Raw genomic sequence first — 18245 nt, 5'->3', positions numbered from 1 at the left:
CAGTTGGATGGTAGTTATTGGTCAACATTGGACTACCAAACTATAAATAGGTTCTTAAATGTGAACCTTTACCTTAAGTCAAATACAAAGACAAATCAGCCCATATGTACAGTCAACTTTTCTTATAACGAATTTTGATATAACGAATTTTACAATATAACAGATCTTCAGTATGATACAGATTTTAACATATAAAAAAAATCTCATTATACCTAATTTTACTAATTTGATGCTATATACCATTTAACAAAGTAAATTTTATAAACTGTATATGAAAAATGCCCCTTTTAATAACGAATTTTCTTTTATAACGAATTTTTTTTCAATATAACGAAAATATTTTGTGTAACTTGCATTTTTGCATTATAAGATACAATTATTATACGACAATATACCATAATATACAAAAATTTTCTGGATTATACCAGATTTTCCCATCATATTAACGAATATTCCTATAACGAAGGCCTGATCAGCCTGAATGCCAACTTCGTTATATTAAGAGTTGACTGTATATATTATAATACAATTATTTCACTATCCAATAATCCAATTTGCATAAACTTTTTTTTGTTTTGTAAACTTCTTTATGCTTTACAAAACAAAAAAAAATCATTAAAATTGAACTGCTATATAGTAAGTTAATTGCAAAAAAGCTTCTTAATAAATAAATTACTATATACGGTATTACATATATATTATAATACAATTATTTTACTACAGTGCAGTACCTCTATAATCAACCCAATTTTATAGTCATAATGTGACATTTTCAAAAAGATGTCACATTAGCAAAAAATAATATTTTAAAATTCTAACTGATAATTTTAATAAAGCATATCAAGAGCTTTTAAACTTATCGGGTTAGATTAAAAAATAATAAATTTTGCTAGTGTTACATAAGTTTGAAGTTCGGGTAATTTATTATGATGGGAAAAATTTGAGAATAAGTGATTTTTGTGTAATATAAAAAAAACAATCATTTGATAGTGCTTATTCAAATAAATCATTTTAGCTTATAAACTTACCCATGCTTTGTTAAAAAAATTTTTAAAAAAAATTAAAAAAAACTTTGGTAGTTTTTATTTATTACAAATTATATTATGCCTATTTCTCAAAAAAAAATTACAGGAAAACTTGCTAAAAAAATATAAATCCCATAGAAAAGTTCCTGATGATATACTTAATTAAATTACTTTTAAATAATTATAATGAATAATAAATTATATATAAAAATTATGCATAATTCTAATTAACATTAGGTATTACATTTGCCAATCAAATTTATTTTAAGTCATGTGATTTTGTATTATGTCAGCAAAAAAAAATTGAGAAAATTTTTTTATTTGCTTAATGTATTTATCTTTTTAAAAGCTATCTAATTTTAAAATTTTATAAAATTCTGACCATTAGATCACAAGATATAAGGAGTACCTATTATAGAGGTACCGCACTGTATCTAATAATTCAATTTGCATAAACTTTTTTTTATTTTGTAGCTCTCTTTATACTTTATAAAACAAAAAAAATTCATTAAAATTGGACTTTTAAATAGTGAGATAATTGCAAAAAAAGTTTATTAATAAACAAATTATATATTATTTACTATCCTTTAAACGGTAAAACACTGCAGGCAATTAATACTGCAGGCAAATTGCTTGCAATTTTACCAAAAATTCAGTTCTCATCTAATTTTATGAAAAACGAAGTTTATATTTTAATAAAATTTTTTTTTGCAAAGAACTTAAATCTTAATTTATGTGACAAAAATTATTATTTGTTGATTTTATATTATAAAATTGAAGATTAACTATTGGACAAAAGTTGTATTTTTTAGATGACAAAAAATTTTGAAAAACTTTGCATTTAACTTTGACGATCTCATTGGAATTTGATTATGGCTATAGTAAAGCTTATTAGAATATGTAGATTTTGCTATAGGAAAAAACTTTTATTATTATGATTATTAACGTTTAGAACTGGCAATTTGACTTTATATAGAACTCTAAAAAAAGAATTATTTTTGTGAGCTTGTAAAAAAATGCATAAAGTTAAATTTTATCATTTCTATTTCGTTCATTAGGGTTTGAAGTTTCATAATAAAAATAAATAAGTATATTAAAATGCTTTGTAATGAAGCAGAATTTTATGGCAAAGAAAATTAATTTATTATATAAAATTTCTGATGTTATTTTTTTTGGCGTTAATTTGTGTTTAATTTTGGTAATTAGCCACATATCGAACCATACAATTGATGCTAAGAATGTAAATCAATATAACTGCGGAATTATAGGATAATCCAAATCATATTGATAAAGTTTGTATTTGGATATAATTTATTTTAAAAAATTGCAGGCAAATTTGCCTGCATTACTGTTTAAAGGATAAAAAATATACAGTACTATTACCATAAAAAGTATATTGTGATATCTGATTGCAGGACCTGACCCCACCCACCCACTAAATCATATAATTTTTGGCACGTCCCTAATAAATATTTCAAATTTAATAGTTAATTATTAGTAAGCTTAACTTTAATATTTTATTACTAAAATATTTTTTATTTTTATTTTTATTTTTTTGAATTTTTTTATATTTAAATTATTATTATCTTTTTTTATATAATTATAGTATTTTTAGACTTTTTTTAATTACTGTTCAATTTCATTAGTTATACTTCTTTTTTATTCAAGTATATTTTAAAGAAAAGTTATAATATTAATAATTAAAAATGTAAAAAAATTGACATATCAAATTATTTATTAAAGAATAAATAGATAAAATAAAATTAAATATTGAATATAAAGATTTTAACTTGTTTGATACTTCAATAAAAGCTAAAAAACTAAAGAATTAAGTTTTTTTTAGATATATTATTAAACTTATTAATCAATTAGTTTAATAACTTATAGTAAAATTTATTAATTGTTAGTAATACAATAGTAGATTAATATATAAACTAGGAAACGGGAACCGTTGTAAGTCCGGAGCAAGGTATAATAAGTAAAGATGTAGCGATATTCTACTAATTAGCAGCATAACGCCTTGGAATGCCTTGGAATTCCGGTAATTTTCTGCTGATTAGCAGCATAACGCCTTGGAATTCCTGGACAAAGAAACTCACGTGATTGAAAATTTACACGTTATTTCCATAGATCATCATAGTGCGTAGACATATATAGTCCTTCGCTTTGCTCCGGACAAAAAAACTTATTAATTATAATTTGATTTTATTTTTTTTTTTAATTTATAAAAAAAGTAACTATATATGATTTAAAATAAGGATACTTGGATACTTACCAAAACTATTTTTTTTAAAATTTTAGTTTAGTCAAAATTCAATTTAAAACTATTTTTTATAATAAAATTAATTGTCTAAACTGTTTTTATGTTTTTCTGAAACTACTTATAATTTAGAGAAGTTTCAGATTTACCAATTTTTTCATTAAAAATAAAGTTTTTGAGTTTTGGATTTTTGAATTTTATTGTTAAATGAGTTTTAGGTAGCAACATTATACCTTATAGTCTAAAGTAAGATTTACATATAAAACTCTTTAAAGATCCTATTATAAAAGGAACTTTTATATTACATTATTGATTTTTTTCCTTTTTAGTTAATTAACCAATAGAATTTAAGAAAATTCCAAGGTAAAGTTTTATATGAAAGTAAAATTTTCACTGGTAACATACTAAGTCTAACATTTGCAGTTGGTATAATCAAATTAGCAATGAAGGGTAAAACTGTTAGTAAGGAAAATATTTACCAAAAAGTAGGAAATTCAAAAATCTAGTTGCTGTAATTTATTAGCATATGTATTAGCTTATAATAAATATGATTAATTTTATTTTATAGCTTTACATTATAATATGTTAAATTGCTAAAGCAAAATTGATTATTTCAAATTAAAACATTAATTCTTGAGTATTAAAAATATAAACATTTCATAATAATTTTCTCACCAAATAAAAATGCATAAAGTATTTTAAACTAATATTTAAATTAATGATTATGGCTTATTAAACTTAATATTTATACATTAATAATGAAATTTTTTGAAAAAATCAATTTAATTATATTATAAAATCATAAAGTATAATAAAGAATATTTAATTAAACATTAAGATTGAAAAATTAAATTTTTTATTGCTAAACTTACAATAAAAAAATATTGTCATAAAAATAATTTTAATCATTAATAATCTTAAATAAGCGATTTTAAATTAATACCAAATTCAGATAGCAACATAATAACTTAACATAAGGTATAAGAATATTTAGCATTAATTTTGCATTATACATATAATGGATATGTATTGAATTTACTTAATGACATTTTTGGGATGATATCATTATCATCCCATTGTCGTTATGATTAATCAGCTGAACGTTAAGTCTATATTAATAATTTCACCAGCCATATCTTCAATTCCTTCTTTCTTTCAGAATCTTTGAGATTACGATATTTACCAATTTCATTATTTAAAAATAATCGTATTTTTTTTAACATTTATTAAATCCTCTCCAAGATCTCCAAAAATACATTGTCATAATTTAATAAGTTATACTTTGGTTGTATCATTCCATCAACTACACGATTTTTTTAATTGTATACATAGCAACTTCTATCCGTTTTCTATATACTTACGGAATAATATAAACATCTTTAACTGGACTATTTTTTATTATCATTTGATAATTAGATTTCTTATCTTTTGTTTATCCTTTTTTTGAATCCTCTTATTGAATTTTATTATATTTCTTTAAATCCCTTGAATTTCTTTATCCTTTTCTTGAATCATGACATCTTTCTCGTGGATCATGGCATCCTTCTCTTGGATCATGTAATACTTCTCGTGGATCGTGGTATGATCATGGCATCCTTCTCTTGGATCATGATACTCTTCTCATGGATCATAGCATCCTTCTCGTGTATCATATTGTCATAGACCATGTTATCATTTTCACGAACTATTCTATCCTTTTCTCGGATTATGTTACATCTTTCTCGGATTATGTTGCCCTTATCTCGGACAATGTTAACTCTTTCTCTAGCTATGCTAGCCATTTCTCGAGCTATGTCGGCAATTTCTCGGAGTAAGCTAGCCTTTTCTTGGGCTATGTTACTCTTTTTTCGGATTATGTGATTCTTTTCTCGGATTAAGTTAACCTTTTCTTGGATTAAGTTAACTTTTTCTTGGACCATATTATCCTTTTCTTAACTTATGTTATAGTGGTTTAACTTAATCATTCAAATTAAGTTGCTTTCTATTCTTAATTGCAACATCTAAAGATGATATGGAAATAAAATTTCGTTGCAGACTCGGAATGAGTAGTGTTACGTTATTTCGGTTACAAATTATTATGTTGCACGTCCATCAGCCAGGATCGTCATACGGCATTAATAAGACATACGGCATTAATAAGACGAGCACGTGTTCTTAGGACGCTCAATATACATGATCTTTGAGAGTTATCTTGTACTGTAAATTGTAATAAAATCATCAAAAATTTTGTTTAAAATTCCTCTATTGTCCAATCATAGTTTTATTAACTAGAAAATAAAATTTATCCTCGAATTCTTTCACTATTAAGAGAAGCAAATACCAGCAGCTATATTATCTATTCCATTATCATCCCAATTTTCTTCCATACAACTAGAATCTATATTGTCGTTATGATTAATCAGAAACTGGTCTAATCATTTCTATATCTTCCGTGCAATATTCTCTCCAGAATTTAATGCATATTGTTTTAATTTTTCTCTGTAAGTCAGTATCCTCGGTATTCTGTAAAAGCGATTTAAAAAGTATAAATTTAGCTTTATATAATGAGAGAAGATAAACTCAACCTTTCCATTAGCTTTGAGTCCATATTTTGGTACAAAAAATAAAATAAAGTAACAACGGTTTTAATAATTTCGCCATCCATATCTTCAATTTCTTTAATTTCTTTGTTTTTTCAGAATCTGAGCTTGCGATACTTACCAATTTCATTATATAAAATTAGCCGTATTCCTTTTACCATTAATATTATTAAATCCTCTCCGAGAACTTCAAAAATGTTTTGTCATAATTTAGTGTTATAACTGATTGTATCATTCCATCAACAATAAGAAGATTCTTTTTTAATTGTCCAAAGTTCCTTGAGGGTCTGTATACTTAAACATCGTTCAATAATGTGAATATAACTTAAAGAACACTATAAATATCTTTAATTTAACTAAATTTATTTTATTATCATTTTAAATTAACATATCGGTATTTAGAAACTTTCTTTTTGAATTTAATAATTTTTGTTTTAAATCTTGACTCGGTTTATCTTTTTTTGAATCCTCTTCTTTAAATCCTCTGAATTTCTTTATCCTTTTCATGAATCATGGCATCCTTCTCTTGGATCATGGTATCTTTCTCGTGGATCAGGGTATCCTTTTCGTAGAATACACCATCTTTCTCGTTGATCGAATGATACTTATCCTGGATTATGGAATCCTTCTCATGGATCATGACATCCTTCTCTTGGATTATGATATCCTTCTCTTGGATCATGGTATCTTTCTCGTGTATCATATTATCATAGACAGTGTTATCATTTTCACGAACTATTTTATCCTTTTCCCGGATTATATTACATTTTTCTCGGACTATGTTGCCCTTATCTCGGACTGCGTTAACTTTTTCTCGAACTATACTAGCCTTTTCTCGGACTAAGTTACCAATTTCTTGGAGCAAATTAGCCTTTTCTTGGGCTATGTTATTCTTTTCTCGTATTATGTTATTCTTTTCTCGAATTATGCCAGCCTTTTCTCGGATTATGTTAGTCTTTTCTTGGATTAAGTTAACTTTTTCTTGGGCCATATTATCTCAAATTATTTTATCCTTTTCTTTGGATTGTTACTTTCTATTTCTTTATTACAAAAGACAATGAGACGATGTGGAACAAATTTCGTTACATGTTACGCATCTATAAATGGATTGGTGCGGTCAATATTAACATCACTTGGACTGATCGTCACAACGTTTTAAAATAAAACGCACACATGATTTTTTGGCCCGCATTATGCAATATTTCGTAGGACGCTCAATTTATTGTAATCTTTGAATTATTTTGTTAATTGTACAGTAATAAGCATCATTCTAAATTTTGTTTAAAATTCTTCTATTGTTAATTACCAAAAAAAATATGATTTATCCTTGAATTCTTTCTTCTATTAAGGGAGGTAAATCAATTGCAGTATTATCTATCCCCAATTTCTTTCATAAAACTAGGGTAACATATACTGTCATTATGATTAATCAGCGAAGTCCTTGAACGTTAAGTTTAAAATAAAATAACGACATTTTAATAATTTCATCAGTCATATCTTCAATTTTTTTCTTGCCAATTTTATTGTATCCATATTTCTTTTACCATTATTAAATCTTCTCCAAGTACTTCAATCACAATTTAATTATACTTGATTGTATTATTCCATCAACTCTAATACGATTCTTTTTTAAATTGTATACATAACAGCTTCTATACATAACAGCTTCTATTCCATAGTTTTCTTGAGGTCTCTCAGTAGATAGTTTTTGTATAAATTTGTACCAAATGGGCTCATCCATATATAATTGGCTCTATATTGGCTTAAATTTGGATTATTTTTTGCATAAATTTGAGCTAATTTCGAGCCAATGAGCCCGTTTGGTATAAATTTATACAAAAACTATTTACTGGGTCTGTATACTTACAATAATGTGAAGTCGTAATTTAGGAACTCTATTTTATTTTTCTATATATTTTAACTAAATTTATTTTATTATCGTTTATAATTAACATATTGGTATTTAGAAATCTTTGTTTTAAATATTAGGCTTATTTCTTGAATCGAGTTGTCCTTTTTGTGAAACTTTTTATTGATTTTATTATATTTTTCTTTAAACTTTCTGAATTTCTTTATCCTTTACTTGAATAATAACATCCTTCTCGTAGGCAATGGTATCCTTCTCGTGGATCATATTATACTTCTCCTGGATCATGGAATCCTTCTCATGAATCATGACATTCTTCTCTTGGAGTATGATATCCTTCTCTTGTTTTTTCATGGATAATGCTATCAAAGATGTTGTCATTGTCGACTATTTTATCCTTTTCCCGGGCTATGTTACCTTTTTCTCGGACAATTTTGGTCTTTTCTTGGACCATGTTAACTTTTTCTCGAACTATGTTAGTTTTTTCTCGGGCTATGTTAACAATTTCTCGGATTAGGTTGACCTTTTCTTGGATAATGCTATTCTTTTCCTGGATTATGATATTCTTTTCACCGATTATTCTAGCTTTTTCTCGGATTAAGTTAATCTTTTTTTGGGCCATATTATCTTTCTCTTGAATTTTTTTCTTTTTGCTTTCTAAAATAGAAAAAAAAATTTCGTTGCGGATGGTTAAATAAACATTTTGGGAAATTGCTGTTACGTTACATGTAAGGATATATAGGTTACAAATGATTATGCTGCATATCTATAAAAGGTTTAGCGTTTTCACATTTACTTTTTGTATGACAGTTTACTAAAGGCAAGTAACTAAATAATTGTCCTAGCGACCAACGCTAGATTGATAAGTTCAGTCGATTGCAAAGCATCGAATATTAAATACAAATAATTTCCATAATAATTCTAACGATAACTACACATATGATTCTTTTTCGACCCAATCAATCATAATTATCCAGCACTGACAAATAATTTTGATTGTGATATTTGAGTACATGCGATCACAAATTCTGTTATTGAATTTACTTGAGAGGAGAATTCAATATCAAATGATCTATAATAATTTCTTGTTGTTATAGTTTATTTTATAAAGTAGCAAATATCAATAATTATATTATCTATTTCATTATCATACTAATTATTTCGCCAACTATATCTTCAATTTTTTTCTTTCAGGATCTTTGAGCTCGCGATATTTGCCGATTTCATTGTTTAAAACAATCAATAGAGTTAGGAATATATTTTTATCAACAATATTGTAAATCATCTATTTTCCAAGGACTTCAAAATTATACTGTATTGTCGTAATTTAATAAGTTATACTTTGGTTGTATCCCCAACTCTAACGCTAAATCCTTGCTCTTGTATACAGTTTCTGCTCTTGACATGCCGAATCACCGATTTGTTCAATAACTCAATAACGCGAAGTTGTACTTAAGAAATATTAATTTCTTTATTTTGATAATATAAATCTACTAAATAAGAATATAACTTATATATATTCATTAAATTTAATTTAATTATTTTGTCATCATAGAAACTTTATTTTTGAATTTAGTATCACCGTTATAAATCTCATTTTTTTTCCTGATTCATTTTATTGAACCTTCTTAAAAAATTTCTTGAGTTTCGTTGTCTTTTCCTAAATCTTCTGAATTCCTTATCCTTCATGGATCATGACATCCTTCTCTTGAATCATGACATCTTTCTCCTGGACCATGACGTCCTTCTCATGAATTAAGTTATCCTTCTCCTGGATCATAGCGTCCTTTTCGTGAATCATAACATCTTTCTCCTGAATCATGAAATCCTTCTCTTGAATCATGACATCCTTCTCATGAACCATGTTATCATAGACCATCTTATCATTTTCTCGAATTAATCTATCCTTTTCTCGGACTATATTTTCCTTTTCTCGAATTATAGTATCCCTTTCTCGGATTATGTACTCTTTTTCTCGAATTATGTTTTCCTTTTCTCGGAATATATTATTCTTTTCTCGGATTATGTTATCCTTTTCTCGGATTATGTTATTCTTTTCTCGGATTATATTATCCTTTTCTCGGACTATATTGTCTGTTCTACTATGGTTCGAGTTCATGTTGAATTTCTTTTCTTTTTTGCTTTCTAAAGTTTCTTATATCAATTTAATTTATAATCCAAATTTAATTGCTTTACGTTATTTATTATAAAGGTATAATTCTTTAAAACATCCAAAGTCGATTTTTAACCGGTTAAATTTTAAAATTGAGAGAAGTGGTGTTATGTTACTTTTTTATGTGATAGGTTACACCGGTTACAAATTATTATGATACACATCTATAAAAGGATTAGTGCTATACTATATGCTCCAAGGACTTGAAACAAGATAATATAGTCGCCGGAGATTCTTTAATATAATTAAAGAATCTCCGGACGTTCAAATAATATTAATAATACCCTATAAAAAATTTTTATTCAATATACTCCGATTATTTTCCAGATATTTTGAAAGTATTCCGAAAAACATTGAAAACATTCCGATTACACTGTGAATGATATTTTTAGTCAAAATTTAGAAATTCAATATAAGAAAATTTTTAGTAAAAATTCCGAAAATAATCCAATTTTATATCTAGTTTGAAAATATTCCAATTATACTCTGAAAATTGATATTGATTTTAAATAACAATCTGATTGCACTAAAATTATAACCCGAATAATACTAAGTTTTTATCTAAATGAAATACGATTTTCTCTATCAATTATAATAAACTTATTTACTGCTATTTCAAGAAATCCCACACAACGATCAATAGCAGCCACATTAACAACACTTGTTTCACCAAAGTAGCGAAAAAATAGTACATTGTTGCTTAATTTTTCTGGGTTTCTTATCCATTGCACAAAGGCAAGCATTGATAACTCATTATTAAGTTCATGTACAAAATAATATAAGATTTGACCATAAAATTCACGCTCTTCAAAATCAACAGGTGCTCTTGGTAGATGTGCATTTTTGTCAACCAGAAGTTTTGCCTATATAATAATAAAATATTAGCAGAATGATTTAAAATAATATAATTTAAAAATTTTCTTACAGCAATTGAATAGTTATTTCGCACTATATCTCCTTTGCGATTAGCAAGTTTTGAGCCAATTAATACCCCAGATTCAGTCTGCAACTTGCCATACTTTTGGATATGTTCGGTAATTACCTAAATTTAATCAATTTTTGTATTTAAAATTAAGATTCTTGTAATGTCAATTATATAAATATAGATACATACACCTATGTCATTTATTGCCAAATCTAACGCAGTAGCATAATATTGCTTAACCTTTTGAATCTCTGAATTTGTCATATTATACTTTTGAAATGGAGGATGCAATTTTTCTCCAGTATTTGAGAAACTAAAAGCACGTTTTAATGGACCTTTTTGAAAAATATTTAAAACCTTCTGATTATATTCAGAATAGTATTGCAAGTGTGCAAATTGTAACCACATAGTTATCTGATTTTATATGGATGCTGTCTAGAATGGACCAAAGGTATTAACATTCCAAATAGCCTCTCTATCGGAAATTGCCATGTTGCCCATGGTGGACCTGTTTCTTGAATTGAATATGCTATGTGTAAGAGGTAATGAAAGCTAATAAGAGTTGCTGGAAGTCGATCAGAATCTCTTTGATAGTATTCACTAAGTTTTTATTTAAATGTTAGTAACAATATTTATCAACAAATGAAAAAAAGATGGAATATAATATAATAAGATCTTACTTCTCATAGTAATGAATGAATCTAATAAAAATTAATCGAATTTCTTCAAGTTCTTGCCTAGAAATAGTTGGTTCAAGGCACAATTGAGTCGCCCTAACAAATCTTGCCCATCCATTTATATGTCTAAAAATTTAAAGTAAATTAATTAATATTGTATAATAACTGAAATAACCAATTAATTTAAAATATAATACCTTGTAGGCAAATAATTGTGAAGAAGTGGAAGTGAATATAAGACTATCCAATTGTACCAATCTTCTGCTTTAAAAGCAGAGTGATGTTTTAAAATATTAATAGGAGGTCGTCCAAATCCCATTGGCATGTTTTTTCGATTTTGTTCAATTATTTTTGTAATTTCATTCCAGCTGTCAGATGAAATTTTATAATCAGTATCATTAAGTTCTTCATTGTTAAAAAACTTTCCATTAAAATGGCGAAACATATGTGGAGCTATATTTTCAAAAAGTGCATGCATGATATCTATTGAAAATGATGCAGGAAAATCTATTGATTGTAATTCCAATAAGATGCTACGACCATTTACACCTATTATTAAATATTTTATTAATTAATTCATAAATATTCTATAATTATACAAATCAAAGTATCAAAGTTTACCTTGTTCATGCATTATTCTATTCCTAACTCTACTTCTATTTTCTACTGCTTCAATATCTTGAAGATAGCTGGCGTAGACGCGATTGGCAAATTGTTTGGATCATAATTAGTTCCATCATATCCGCGTGGTTTGCAGTGGAAAATAAATATGTTTAGCTGTACTGGAATATATTCCACATAAATAACAAAAATGACATCCATAGTAAGCATTGTGGCCAGAAAGGCACATAACTTTGGATAGGGCAGGAATATCTCCAGAACATGACAGGATATGGCTTCGTAGTATAAATGTTTCTTGTGATGCTGCATCATAACATGTTACACCAGCTGAATATTTATAATAATCATTAATAATTATAATAATTAACAATAATATAAATTAATTTCTGTTATATTAAAATAAAATATACCTTCAAGTTGTTTTAACTCATCTACTAGTGGCTGTAAAAAACTATTAAAATCTTTTGGAGATTTTGGTCCTGGGATTATTGCAGTTATCATTAAGTTTTCTTTTTTTACTCTGTGAGATGGTGGAAGATTTGCATTTAAAAGTAAAATAATCCAACAGTCATTTCGCTTCTGCTTAAATAACTGATAGCCATCTATTGATGCAATCAAGGCAACATCTCGATAATCAGAAAATAAACCTGATGCAGCTAAAAACTTGTACCGATCACCATCAAATACATCTCCAATCTTGCCATTATTAGTTACTTTACAGAAACCTTGAAAATTTGAGCGATGTTGAATTGATATGGATACGATATAAATTTCATGTCATAATGGTATCAATTTCCGTGATGATATTGTTATAATGTTGATTCGATATCGTTACTTCATCACCATAATTTATCGCGAAAATATCGTGGCGATATCTATTTAAAAGAATATCAAATCGGCACAGTCTTCGATATCATTACGATGTCAGTAATTTCAAAAAAAAAGATGTAGTATTTTCGATATTGATTTGATATCGTCACTTCATCACCATAATTTATCGCGAAAATATCGGGACAACATTTATTTAAAAGAATATCTGATCGGTATAGTCTTGATATCGTTACGATATTGTTAATTTCAGGGAGAAAAAAGATGTATTTACGATATTGATATGATATCGTCACATTATCGCCATAATTTATCGCGAAAATATCGTGACGATATCTATTCAAAAGAATATCAAATCGGCAGCGTGCGATATCATTACGATGTCGGTAATTTGAAAAAAAAGATGTAGTATTTGCGATATTGATTTGATATCGTCACTTCATCCCCCAATTTATCGCCGAGATATCATGACAATATCTATTCAAAAATATCTAATCGGCACGAGTCTTGATATCATTACGATGTCGGTAATTTCAAATAAAAAAAAAAAGTATTTACGATATTGATTTGATATTGTCACTTCATTGCCGCAACTCATTTGTGGTATCGCAACTCATCCGCAATACCGTAAATATTAAACTTTATTTTTTTACAAATTAATAAAAAACTTTTAAATGTATAACGTGCTGTCATATTAATAAAATAAAATTCTGATATTTTATGCGATTTTGAGAAGCTATTACTGATAGAGTTGCGTTTTACCTTCTAATTTTAACATTGCATCTTTAAAACATACGAATATCGTCAAAAAATCCATGATTTCTCAATATTGATTTTATTTGTGATTATCTAGAATTCAATTAAGTAATATTTTTAAGTAATATACATTAGTTATCTCAAAAAGTAACTTCTTCTTAATAGGCTTAGAGAATACAATGTTGCAAAGCATCTTTTAACGCCAGATTGAGCTTGTGCATTCATACACCGTCATCCACCTTGTCTCCACGTACGATTTTAGACCTCCTCCTTGTATATTTTTTAATTGAATAGCGCTTTAAGTAATGCCGCGCCTATAGCCGAATTTTTGAAAAATCTTGTGAGATTACATTTGCGCATTTAATCATGCAGAACTGATTAAATTAACGCAGCGCGCAATGCACCGTATATCGAGAATTGATGGATGATTTTGAGAGATAATTCGGCGGTGTGGTCCCATAGAGCTGATAAAATGATCGTGTGAATCTTAGAATAGATAACAAATAGAAGAAACAAAATTAAAATCAGAATATTAATAAAGAAATAATAATGAAATTTACCAATCGTACAATTAGTTTCCTTAGCTAATTCATTATAGATTCGTAAATTTACACGAGCCAATTCAGCTTGTAATAACGTTCCACTTAAAATTTGTCGAGTTGGTAGTAGGTTGTACGCTGGTTGTAAAGTTTTAATCATATCAATAAACCAAGGTTTTCAATAACACTAAATGGGATGCTACTCAATACTCATATCAAAAGCTTTAGTAACCGAACGGTCAATAGCATCAAAATATCTCTTTTCCAATTTGTTGTTTTTTTTGTTAAAATTTTGAATTGATGTATGTTCGTAATTTTGTCTTTGCTTTTATTTGGTGATTACCTCCAGTTTAATTAATCACGATATTGCAAATTAACTGTGATTAATTATGGTATTGCGGAATAATTGTAACGTTGCAGAATAAATGCGGTTGCGAAATTGCGAAAATTTAGACATCATAATTCGTAATGTTCGCAATATCATAACCGTCATCCTTAATTATAACAAAAAAAAATTAATTTGCAAAAAATTAGACTTTTGTTTATTTTATTACTAAAAGCATCATGTGGTATATTACAAAATTTCCTTGAATATTGAACTTCACGCGATACAAACCTACAATTAATCAAAAAAAATCTTGATATCGCTAATATCGAAGCGGTATATCACGAAGACATCCCCATGGTTTTTTTTTTGCTTTCCCTCCTACGTTCAAAAAAGATTTTTCAGAAAAATTATAGATATTAAAAAATTGTTACGATGTGAAAACTGATAATTCCACGTGTATAAATATATATAATAATAAAAACATATAATACACAATATACCTTATTTCGCAATCGTGATTTTCTTTCATCATTACTACTCTCTTCATTATCGACGGAACGTCAGCGCTTATGTAATAGCGAGATAAGTCCAATGATCTTGCAACATTTATTTTTTCAGCTACGAGCTGTCTTATCGTCTTTTTTTTAATTAAACATATAATCCAACAACATTTCGAAGAGCTTTTTTCATTTCTTCAGGTAATTCATTTGAAACACACGTTAACCACTGACGAAATATAGCCAAAACTTCAAGGGGAAGATTGCGAAAATTAGCGCCAATACTACTACTATTTTGATACGCGCTACCTATATTCGGCCACAATTCACTCCTCTTAAATTCCTAGCAGAATGGTTAAGATGCTGTACGAAGAAATAATGCTCTTAATTCAACGTATATGATGTTTGATCCCCATTTGGGAGGGAACTATAACGTTGCTTTCTAATAATTCGCTCATCTATTTCTGACTTTATTCACTAGATCTTTGCTCTTGGGAAGGACTTCTGGGTAGTGACGGTCTTTAACAAAGTAACTCCAATTATTAATTAATAGTAGTTGTTCAAATTCGTCTCCATAATAAAAATTAAAATAGGTTCGAAATATATGAATTATAAATATTACAGATTTATTATAATGATACGTAAATATATTTACCTTGGGAGTACGTGTTTGTGCATTTTCCAAACGCGGAGAACAATATGGAGAACTAGCCGAGAAGATTCCATCGGAGTTGTTGATAATATAGGACTTTGGCTTTTCTTATATTGCCTTCCGGCAACCATATTGACGTATTCGGGAAAACAAGCCCAAACCGACTACTTAATTGCAAGATGATCTGACGCTTTACTCAAGTTATGTTCTCAATTCTTTCTTTTTTAACATTTCGTCTACAATTATTAGATAGATATCAAGGTAAGTGAATTATTCATATCATAAAAAGAAAGAATACTGAATATCAACTATAAGTCACCTATTTCTTAACGACCAATTTGAGGCGATGATAGACGATAGAGCGATGATTGAGGTAGCGGCGACGATTGATACTCTTATAGCTATTGAAGTGTTGCGACCATTAAGGTTGAGATTGTTGAAGTTGTTGCGACCATTGAAGGTTGTTGAGGTTGTTGAGGTTGTTGAGGCCATTGAGATTGAGGTGGTTGCGGCCTTATTGAAATTGTTGAGGTTGAGATTGTTGAAATTGTTGAGGTTGTCGCGGCCACTGAAATAGAGTTTGGGGTTGAGATTGTTGCGGTTGTTGAGACTGAGGTTGTTGATATTGCGGTTGCGATGGCTGCCAATGTTTAATAAGCGAGCCTTTTTTACGAATTCCTTGTTCTTTATCGAAAATCTTGAGAAGACATTTTAATGATAGTTAAAAAATGCAAGTCAAAAAAAAAAACAAATATCTAAATATAAAAAAAAAAAGAAATAATTAATTGAATAAAAAAAAAAAATTTTTTTTATCCCTTTTTTTTTGCGTTGATCTTACCACATCATGATCGAAAAAAATTAATTATTAGTTTTTAAATTATAAATTAAATTACAATTTTACTAATTTAATATATAAACTTGCCTTTTGGGTAATTCCAGATTTAGAATAACTTCCTTGTCCGGAAAAACTGCTTCTCTTAATAGGCAATTGGATCCCTCAGGATCTTTTGGCAAATCGTACTCAAATTTGACAAATATGAGTTTCGTATTATTAATATTTACATCAACAGAGAGATTTTTCACATTAAAAATAAAAATATCTACAATTAAACAGCTTTACCAAAAAAAAGTAAATAAAATATTAATAAAAACAATTAATATTAATATAAATAAACTAATATTAATACCTATTAATTTCGACTTCAAAAATATTGTAAGCTGGTAATTGTGATATTAATTTCGACTTCAAAAATATTGTAAGCTGGTAATTGTGATTGTGATGGTTGTGGTGATTGTGGTGGTGGGAGTTGTACCGGTGATGATTGTGGTGATTGTGGTGGTGGGAGTTGTAACGGTGATGATTGTGGTGATGGTTGTGATAGGGGCGGCTGTACCGGGATTGTAGTGATTGGTTTTGTGTATTCTAATTTTTTATAAAAAATTTTAATAAGTAATAATTCCTTCATTAATTTATATTTCATTAATGTAATAATAGTGCTTACAGATCGTCCATCATCATCGTCGTCATCATCATCATCATCATCATCATAATCATCATCATCTCCTCCTTTTGACGCGCTTCTGCGAATACGATTGTTTTACTTAGAGGTCCGATAAATTTTTTGTTTCTCACATAATTGTAAAATCTAGTTTTATCATCATCATTTTCGAAGTGCACAAATCCACGCCTAAATATAACAAATGTTCATTTAATTAAATTATTAATTAAAAATTGTATATATTAATTATTTTATTTCATTACCCCCAATCAGGGATCCTTTCTGATATGTACAAAATTGTAAGAAAATCTATTCTTTAACCATCCCTTAACGTCTTTCGATTTTATCCCTTTTAACTCTTTCGTGTTCTTACCACCGAAGAAAACTGATAATTTATGATCACGACAACCTTCATGTCTTTTCTTACCTATATTATTATTAAATAAAATTAAAAATAATAAATTAATACTTTATATTAAAAAAAAGAAAAATGATTCATTCTTGATATATACTTTTTCATATAATATATTTGATTTCAATAAAGGAATATTAAATATCATATTTTAACAAAGGAATGGGAATGTTAAAGATGAAAGGAAACATATTTTAGCCTTTCGGGACGAAAGGAATCTTATTTTAGCCTTTCGTGACGAAAGGAATCTTATTTTAGCCTTTCGTGACAAAAGGAATATCGATTATTTTAACCATGATTTAGCCTTTCATGACGAAAGGAATATTTTAATTCAGCCTTTGTGACAAAGGAATAGCAAGCAAATTTACTTACCCATTTTTCTTTGTTTACTAAATCTTACGAAACCCACATTCTTATTGTAATTCGAATGCAAAATTCGATAAATTTTATTGGTCAGTTAATGTTAATCATCATGTGAAATCAAATATTTTTTTTTAGTCATACTCAAGTTTCACAAACCCAATTATATTGCACTATACGTCATAATTACACATCTTAATTACAAAACTTTTCGTGTCACTTATCAGTCCAATCAAAAATAAATAAA

General features: G+C 27.6%; 5 protein-coding genes across 5 annotated transcripts; 1 reads left to right on the top strand and 4 right to left on the bottom strand.

The window, feature by feature from the left end:
• Positions 1-4078: 4078 nt before the first annotated feature.
• On the bottom strand, positions 4079-5331 carry OCT59_009999 (uncharacterized protein). The gene has a single exon (XM_025315448.2). The coding sequence runs from the start codon at positions 5202-5204 to the stop codon at positions 4839-4841; it is 366 nt and encodes a 121-aa protein (XP_025182871.2). The 5' UTR covers positions 5205-5331; the 3' UTR covers positions 4079-4838.
• Positions 5332-5961: 630 nt separating this feature from the next.
• OCT59_009998 (uncharacterized protein) lies at positions 5962-6931 on the bottom strand. The gene has a single exon (XM_066132732.1). It carries the CDS (start codon positions 6853-6855, stop codon positions 6340-6342), a length of 516 nt encoding a protein of 171 aa, XP_066000348.1. The 5' UTR covers positions 6856-6931; the 3' UTR covers positions 5962-6339.
• Positions 6932-8029: 1098 nt separating this feature from the next.
• OCT59_009997 (uncharacterized protein) lies at positions 8030-8353 on the bottom strand (the record flags this gene model as incomplete). Its single annotated transcript, XM_066132731.1, has 1 exon — positions 8030-8353. The coding sequence occupies one exon, from the start codon at positions 8351-8353 to the stop codon at positions 8030-8032; it is 324 nt and encodes a 107-aa protein (XP_066000347.1).
• Positions 8354-9180: 827 nt separating this feature from the next.
• Positions 9181-9992, bottom strand: OCT59_009996 (uncharacterized protein). The gene has a single exon (XM_025315450.2). It carries the CDS (start codon positions 9848-9850, stop codon positions 9410-9412), a length of 441 nt encoding a protein of 146 aa, XP_025182874.2. The 5' UTR covers positions 9851-9992; the 3' UTR covers positions 9181-9409.
• Positions 9993-16073: 6081 nt separating this feature from the next.
• Positions 16074-16381, top strand: OCT59_009995 (uncharacterized protein; the record flags this gene model as incomplete). Its single annotated transcript, XM_066132730.1, has 2 exons — positions 16074-16229; positions 16283-16381. The coding sequence occupies 2 exons, from the start codon at positions 16074-16076 to the stop codon at positions 16379-16381; spliced, it is 255 nt and encodes an 84-aa protein (XP_066000346.1).
• Positions 16382-18245: the final 1864 nt, after the last annotated feature.

The sequence above is a fragment of the Rhizophagus irregularis genome, chromosome 18 (assembly GCF_026210795.1).
Source record: "Rhizophagus irregularis chromosome 18, complete sequence".
NCBI lineage: Eukaryota > Fungi > Glomeromycota > Glomeromycetes > Glomerales > Glomeraceae > Rhizophagus > Rhizophagus irregularis.
The sequence above is the reverse complement of the archived record's forward strand: the minus strand, read 5'-3'. Positions and strand labels throughout refer to the sequence as shown.

Bases quoted from the DNA above. Each gene is read 5' to 3' on its own strand.
- OCT59_009999 (XM_025315448.2), bottom strand. From the start codon at position 5,204: ATGGTCCAAGAAAAAGTTAACTTAATCCAAGAAAAGGTTAACTTAATC.
- OCT59_009998 (XM_066132732.1), bottom strand. From the start codon at position 6,855: ATGGCCCAAGAAAAAGTTAACTTAATCCAAGAAAAGACTAACATAATC.
- OCT59_009996 (XM_025315450.2), bottom strand. From the start codon at position 9,850: ATGAACTCGAACCATAGTAGAACAGACAATATAGTCCGAGAAAAGGAT.